This window comes from Camellia sinensis, chromosome 1, assembly GCF_055761805.1.
Source record: "Camellia sinensis isolate YWXY chromosome 1, ASM5576180v1, whole genome shotgun sequence".
NCBI classification, from domain to species: domain Eukaryota; kingdom Viridiplantae; phylum Streptophyta; class Magnoliopsida; order Ericales; family Theaceae; genus Camellia; species Camellia sinensis.
In genome coordinates this window covers 212,329,847-212,338,260 of record NC_138961.1, presented here as the reverse complement: position 1 = coordinate 212,338,260, position 8,414 = coordinate 212,329,847, and the positions used below count along the sequence as shown (strand labels likewise).

Below are 8,414 nucleotides of genomic sequence, written 5' to 3'. Positions count from 1 at the left end.
AAACACACAACAACAAAATTTATTTATATATAAATTCATTCTATTCTATATAAAGTAACGTCTCGTTTTAGAACAAGCTATTTCAGTGATTTTTTTAATTTTTTGATTAAAATATAAGGTAAAAAAAATTAATATGTTTGGAATAATTTTTTGATTTTTTACGAAAATGTGTAAAAAATAGAGAGAAAATAAAGACTGTATTTGGTTAAGCTTTCCAAACTCAAGTCCACCCATTGGTTTGAGCCATGTGTTTGGTTACAATTTTTAAAAATTAATTCCACACCCATCTGCGAAAACACGTCTACCCAGTCATCCTCCTGGACGTCTGGTTGGTTGATCGAAACAGTGTTCGTATTTTTTTCTTTTTCACCTGTTATTTTAATATTTTAAATAAAAAATATTTTTTGAATTTTTTTTAATTTTTTTATGAATTTTAAATAGAATTTTCGGTTGTGTGTTTGGTTATGAATTGTAAATTTTTGAATTAGATATCGTATGTCACATCACTCAATTCAAATTCAATTCAAAACTCATAACCAAACAAATCTTCCACACTCAAATCATAATTCTAACACTTACAAACTCAAAATACAATTCTATTCTGAAACCATAATTCTAAAGTTTTACCAAACGTAACTAAAATTTTTAACTTTTTAGTATAGATTATAGACTTTTTAATTTTTTTAATAATTTTTTAACTTTTAAACTAAAAATATTATATGCCAAACGAAACCTAGGTGGAGTTGGCTGTAGGATTAAAGTTTTAAACAGAGATGGAGTGTCTTGAGAAGGGACTTCTTCAAGAAATGGTGGTGTATGGCCTAGTGGTTTTTTAAGTGCGCTTATAATACTGAAGTATTTGGAGCAGAGAGATAAACAGTGAAAAGCATGTCGTAGATTTTGGAGAAAGGACACACTTTTGCATTATGATACAAAACATTATTAAATGCCCAAAAAAAAAAATATGTGTTTTTGTGGTATAGTAAAGGTAAAAAAAAAGTAGCGAATTTATGTCAGAGTTTGGAGAGGAATTTGGAGGCAAAGGAATGTGAAATTGGTCCCCTTTTTTTATTTTTTCTTTGCACTTACTTTATATGCCGACTGGTGCTTGTGGGTTTGATGATCATTCACGCCGGCTGCTTTTCTGAAGTCTCTCTCTTTCTCTCTCCTCTCACCCTCAAAACCAATTTTCACGCCTGCTCCCACTCAACCCTACTAAAATATGTCCACTTTAAATAAATAAATTATAATAATAAAAATGTATATGCAAGTAGGATGATGAATCTCATAAGAGTGTCCTTATTTGTTAATATTCTTATTAGTATTTTTTTTTATTATCAAAATAGTGTATCTGGCTAACAAGTGTATTCTTAATTTTTTGTGATTTTTAATAAAAAAAAAATATTTTTTTATGGTTAATCCTATGCAAGTGGACTTGCTTCAATAAAAAAAAAAAATACAAATATATGTATATATATATATATATATTCGATATTCTAAACCACAAGTTAGTCTTGGTCAGATAAAAAATAAGAAAAAACATGATGTTATGTTTATATATATTTATCTAATCATAGTTTATTTACTGTATGTGAGGCATTTATGGTCAATAATATAATGATTTTATGTAAATTTTATTAATATCCAATTAATATAAATTTGTCATATTAAGTGATAAATAAAATATAATAAAGAATATGATAAATGTAATATTATTATAAAAAATATATTTAAAATCATACCAATTCAGTTTTTCTGTAGAGATAGATCCAATAAGTGAAAGCTCACTTTTTCTTATGTGCATATGCATCAATCATAATAATTCGACACCAAAATTAATATAGTTATGAAAATGTACAAATAATTAACAATAATTTTATTATAGTCACATTTGTTTAATTATATTTTATTTACTATCTATCTAATGTATCAATATTACATTTGACATACTGAAGTCTAATCAATTATGTCCATTACTAATACAAATAGACCAAAAAAAATATATTATGTGATGTGAACTCTTAACCCATCTCAAACTTGTCAATTTTTTCCCCTCATTGTTTGCATCATTTGTCTGACAAAATTGTAATAATAAACACACACCTAATCCATTCCACCTTGCCTTCCAAAACTTTGACATAAAAACCTATTTCAGTCAATCCCCTCCTAAATTTAAAAAGAAACCAAGAAAAATTCCCCCATCACTCCTCTCATCGATTACATCAAAAGCAAAGCAAAGCAAAGCTAAGCTAGTTTTACTCACTTAGATTCCCCACTCTCTCTCTCTTAAGCCTAGCAAAAATCCAACTTAGAGATCCTCCTTTTAATCATTCTCTAGACCCCAAAACCCAACCCAATTCACTGTTAAAAACACAACCAACCCATCTCTTGTTGTCCAATCCAAAGACTCATATCATATCATATCATCTTTTCTTTTCTTTTCTTTTCATATATGTGGGTGGGACTTTGGTTTTAAATGGATACTTTGTTTACACTCGTCACCCTTCAATCTGATCATCATCATCATCATCAGCCCCATCCCCATCACTCCTTCAACTCCTCCACCATTACTTCAAGCAGCTCTAGATCTTCCAGACAACAACAAAACCACCAATCCGACGAAGAATGCTTCAACTTTTTCATGGATGAAGAAGACTTCTCTTCTTCTTCTTCCAAGCACTACTACCCTTATCACCACCACCAACCACCCTCCACCACCACTACCACCACCACAACTACTCCACCACCACACCACCATGCCTTTGAATCAGCCCAATTCTCTTTCTCCCCCGCCCGAGACCTAAACATCGAATTCGCCTCTTCTGGCAACTGGGCCTCCAATATCCTCCTCGAGGCAGCCAGAGCTATTGCTAATAAGAATAGTGCTCGAGTCCAACAATTGATGTGGATGCTAAATGAGCTGAGCTCGCCTTACGGCGACATAGACCAAAAGCTAGCTTCTTACTTTCTTCAAGCCTTGTTTAGCCGCGTGACGGACTCCGGTGAGAGGACTCACCGGACTCTGATCTCAGCTTCGGAGAAAAATTCTTCATTCGAATCCACACGAAAAATGGTGTTGAAATTCCAAGAAGTGAGCCCTTGGACTACGTTCGGTCACGTTGCTTGTAATGGTGCAATCATGGAAGCTTTTGAAGGTGAGCCTAAGCTTCATATAATTGACATTAGCAACACTTATTGCACCCAATGGCCTACTTTGTTGGAAGCCTTAGCGACTCGCACCGATGAGACGCCCCACCTCCACCTCACCACGGTGGTGTCCGCCGGCGGCAGCGGCGGAGAGGGGGCAGCGGCGGTGCAAAAGGTGATGAAAGAGATCGGAAATAGAATGGAGAAGTTCGCGAGATTAATGGGTGTTCCGTTCAAATTCAACGTAGTACACCATTCTGGAGATTTATCGGGGTTGAATTTATCGAAATTGGATATCAAAGACGACGAAGCGCTCGCGATCAACTGCGTCGGCGCTTTACACTCAGTCGCGGCAGTGAACAACCGCCGCGACGTGGTGATTTCGATATTCAAGAGTTTGAATCCGAGGATTGTGACAGTGGTTGAGGAAGAAGCTGATCTCGTAGTGGGCGACGATGATGGGTTCGACTTCGTTAAGGGGTTCGAAGAAAGCTTGAGATGGTTTAGGGTTTATTTCGAGTCGTTGGAGGAGAGTTTTCCGAAGACGAGCAACGAGAGGTTGATGCTGGAGAGGGCGGCGGGGAGGGCGGTGGTGGACCTGGTGGCATGTCCGGCTGCGGAGTCGGTGGAGAGGCGAGAGACAGCGGAGCGGTGGTCGCGGCGGCTACATGGTGGGGGGTTTGGGCCGGTTTCGTTCAGTGATGAGGTGTGTGATGACGTCAGAGCGCTGCTAAGGAGGTACAGGGAGGGGTGGTCGATGACGCAGGCGGCGGAGGCTGCCGGAATATTCTTGACGTGGAAGGAGCAGCCGGTGGTGTGGGCTAGTGCGTGGAGGGGTTGATTGAGAGTGGGGGAACACACAGATGGTGGTGGGCTCGCATGTGTGGTTTTTTTGACACGTGTATGGGGAGTTGTGTGGGTTTGTTATTGGAAGGGGTTTTAGATTGATTGATCTTTGATGTAAAAAGCAAGATTAAGCCATTGCTTTTTTCTTTTTTCTTTTTTTCTTTTTTCTTTTTTTTTTTCCAATTGATTGAATGAATGATGAATAGGGAAGTGAAGTAATATATATTCTCATTTGTGATTATTTTTGTTGTCATTGAAGAAGAAGAAAAAAAAAAAAGGTTTTAGTTTTGGTTTTGGTTTTGATTTTGATTTTGAGTTTTGTGGAGTGTTTTCTTTTTATTTTTATAGATTGGAAGTTGTTATATGGAAACAGGGCACCAAATTTTTTATTTTTAATTTTCTATTGCTTCATATCACAATATGGATTGTTTTTAGTATAGTTTATAAGTTAATTTTTTTGCTCTTATAAAAAGACGTAAAAAAAAGTAAAGAAATAATATGATAAAAATAAAATAATAAATCAATAGACAACTTATTTATGATATTGTCAAAAAAATCTCTATATTCCTTATCATTTAATCAAGTCTTAAAATTTATGTATTTCAAGATAATAATATGATTTAATAATTGAAAGTGTATATTGAACGGGAATATAGCAAAATTTAGGGACAAAAGATTGTTGGCTTCAAATTTTAATTTTGTTTTGAGATTAATAGATTCAATAGTTGAAAGTGTATTAGAAGAAGGGAATAGTGAAATTTAGTGACGAGAGATCCTTAGCCTCAATAAGAATGAACTACATATTAATCATTCTGTGCACATAATATCGCCAATGCCAATGTTGTTATATATGTATTTACAAGACAGTTGCTATTTGCTCTCACCAAATTTCTTTGGATCCCATTTCTAAATTTTGAATTTTTTTTTTTTTTTTTGTGTCTTTAGACTCCAACCTTATTCCCAATTCTACCTTCATTCCTTAAACCGTAACCTTATCCCGCATCTTCACCTTTGGCCGCGGCTAGGCCATCTCCAGCAACCCCTCCCCACCCCACGTATGAACCCCCTTCCTATTGCAACTTCCATTCCACTCCTACCCATAGGTGAGTGACCCTCTTCCTCCACCCCTACAACCCCTCACCCTCATGACGTCCACTCCCTACAGCCCCTACCTTCATGATCGCCACCCTAGCGACATCCACCCCTTACTATATTGTGATTCCTACCCAGCCCCCTCACACTCTTACGATCTCACCTGAGAGAGAAAGAGAGAGAGAATGTGCTGTTGGTTGAGGAATGGTAAGGGAGGGTGGCAGCTGGAAGGAGGTTGGGGAGGAGATGTGAGTGGTGGGAGTGGGCTAGGGATGGAGGGAAGGAGGTGCTGATCGAGGCTGGTGATGGCTAGGGTAGTGGTTGGGGTAAAGGGTGGGATTAGGAATGAAAATAAAATTGAAATTTTGTATTATGGTAAAAAATTAATTATAATAAGAAAAAGGAAGGATACCAAGTTGAGAAAAAAATAATAATGATGAAAGCTAATAGTAGCACTCATATTTAAAACACCAAACACATGTCCCACCTGTATATTTTGATTGGGTCACTACACAAATCAATGATTATATATGGATCCTACAAATCCATTCGAGATTATGCAAAATTCATAAAATGATTTATACTCAACTAGGACAAAAGTTTCACCTCTAATTTTCATGACAATCAAGGCACAACTTATGTGTCCTTGCTTGCTTGTTTGTACACAAGTTTAAACTTGTAATTTTAAATCTCATGGGTCCAAATTTAGATGGAGTTGGTATTAGGTGTGTTTTGGATGATATCACCTTTGATGTGTACTTTAACAGCTATATGCAAAGAGGGTTATAATAATAAATTTGAAAAGTTCATTTATGCTGTGTTTTTTATTGGAGGATTTAGGTAGAAATTTGGAAAAAATGAAAAGAAAAAAAAAAGTTAGTGAAATATAAATAAAATATACTTATATCTCACTTAATTTTACACACTTCGTCTTTTTTTTTCTAAATTTTTTTTCAAATCCTCCAATCAAACACATCGTTAATCACAAAGTCTCCGTAAAGGTCGTTATCTGTTCGGGGGCCCTAGAATCTTTGGACGGCCTTGGGTTGTGTTTGGGGAATCTAATAGGATAGGAAGGTTTGTTTAGTCATTAGTGGTATATGTATTATGGGTATAGTGGCCAGCACGATTGTGCGTAGATATGGTCTTTTTGATACTATTTTCTCCATCAACTTTCCCGGAAAGTGAAGAGAGAAAAACACAGACCTGCAGGCATTCTATGGCCCCCCACCACCATCTCTTAAATTACTCACAAAAAAAAAAAAGAAAGAAAGAAAGGGTATTCTGAAAAATATTCAAAAAACAGAATATGTGGAGTAATTCATTCTGAATATGACTTCCATGCCATTAAATTTATATTTATATTATTTATTTTAATTTAACTATAAATTCCATTCAAAAACAAAAAACTCTTTCATGGTGGTGTTGTAAGGCCAAGAAAGTGGTGTACTCTCTGGCCCACGAAAAAGCAAAGAAAGCAAAATAATTAGAGAGTGGTATAGTGGGAACTTCTTTTTAGGGTTTCACATTTTGATGAGACTTGCCCCCTCCACGTTAGGCACGGAATCTTCTGTACTTTTATCTTAAAATAAACATAATTGTTATATCGTATGTTTTGTAGTTTTTACATCTAAAATAATAAAAACAAAAGAATAATACTCTTTAACATTCGGGCATGGGTGATCTTAACCTCCAACATACTCATCAATCAAAGTTTTTTTGGTATTCATAAAAATATTTAATATTTAAAATATATAAATTAGATTCATTTTAAATGTAAATTATTTTAGACTAATTTAAATCCATACCGTGTTGTATACATTTAAATTTAAGGCATCTTTTCATTTTAAATTTTTTTTTTTTATGTGAAATTTAATCAAAATCTTTTCATTGGACCCTTATTTGGTAAAAAAAGACAATCCAATTTATTTTGCTCCAGAAAATTCCTAAAGAAGAGAAACATAATTGAACAAGGATAAGGTAAAATATCTTCTTCTTTTTTTCTTGGACAATATTGACGGAGTAATATGTTACTGTTAAACAAGTAATATATTACTATTTACATCAATTTCGAATGTGATAAAAAAAATTTAAAAAGAATTATATAGTTAATATGGATTTTGTTTGATTGATCTTGATTAGAAGATTCTTAAAATACTAATTTTATTAAAAATTAACATCGAACTCAAAAATTATATTATTTTAAAATTTAAAATTTTAATGATAATAACATATACTAAACTTTTTATACTTATTTTTAATGTTTTAAAATTTTATTACGAGCGTTTTTTAGTTAGAGGGGGAGAGGTGAACCCTTGAGTTTGCTTATTAATTGAGGCTTTGAATTTCTTTATAGCATTGACGATGACTGGCTGTCTGTTGAAAGTAGATTGATCGGCAACCTTTAAATGCATACATGTGTCTTTTTTGCTTTAGTTTATTCGAATTCGAATCTTCTTTAGTCCCTTTTTTTTTCCCTTTCTTTACTTTAATTTCTATAGATGGCTAAATTCATGACCACTCCTCATATTGATATTGGGTGGTTCCACCTTCTGCAAAAGAGAAAATTATAAGGTACTTTCCAAAGTATTATTGTGTTATATTGTGTTATATTGTGTATATGATATTTTTTGACAAAAGAAAAATTACAATATATAATCTTTTTTATTTTTGTAAGAAATAATCTTCTTGTATAATCCTATTGATCAAGTCCGCACTCTTCCAAACGTCGTCGCTTTACTCCCTAAAAATATAAACGTGAGCTAGCCGGCAGGTGTATGCCGGATACCTCTCTGATGCCTAAGTCAGCAAAATAGGTAAATAGACAAAAGTTCTGTGTATTCGAGAATCAAAGTTCTGTTACCTCTCCATAGGTGATGTTGTGAGCTTTTATAAGTTTCGTGTGACACAATCCTAGTAGGACTCTTATTTCTCCATGCAGAGTCCTCTTAGCAATTACTCTCCTAAAAGATAATGTTTATCCTTTAACACCCCCTCACTACTTAAACCAAGTGAGATGGTCCTAACTCGGTGGTATGTCCAAACGACCGAGCTAGCATTGCCATGGCACAACGACAATGTAACCAAGCTAACAATACTCATGTTACATTTATCCCGGCGCTTTATGTGTAACATGTACCTCGGCTTCGCCTATAGACCGTGCTAACCATAGCGTACTTGGACCGAGCTACTCAACAGCAAGGTCCTGAGTAGAAGCCAAAAATACCTCGGCTCAAGATGGTTTGACCGAGCTAACTGTCATCGTGCCGACCGTAGTGACTGAACTAACCACCAAGCTCTTTCGAACCGGGCTATCTGCAAGGCTCCTC

General features: G+C 35.0%; 1 protein-coding gene across 1 annotated transcript; it reads left to right on the top strand.

The window, feature by feature from the left end:
- The first annotated feature begins 1,067 nt into the window (after window positions 1-1,067).
- Window positions 1,068-4,287, top strand: LOC114309730 (protein SHORT-ROOT). Its single transcript, XM_028255520.2, has one exon. The coding sequence runs from the start codon at window positions 2,477-2,479 to the stop codon at window positions 3,986-3,988; it is 1,512 nt and encodes a 503-aa protein (XP_028111321.2). The 5' UTR covers window positions 1,068-2,476; the 3' UTR covers window positions 3,989-4,287.
- The last annotated feature ends 4,127 nt before the right edge of the window (window positions 4,288-8,414 follow it).

Bases quoted from the DNA above. Each gene is read 5' to 3' on its own strand.
- LOC114309730 (XM_028255520.2), top strand. From the start codon at position 2,477: ATGGATACTTTGTTTACACTCGTCACCCTTCAATCTGATCATCATCAT.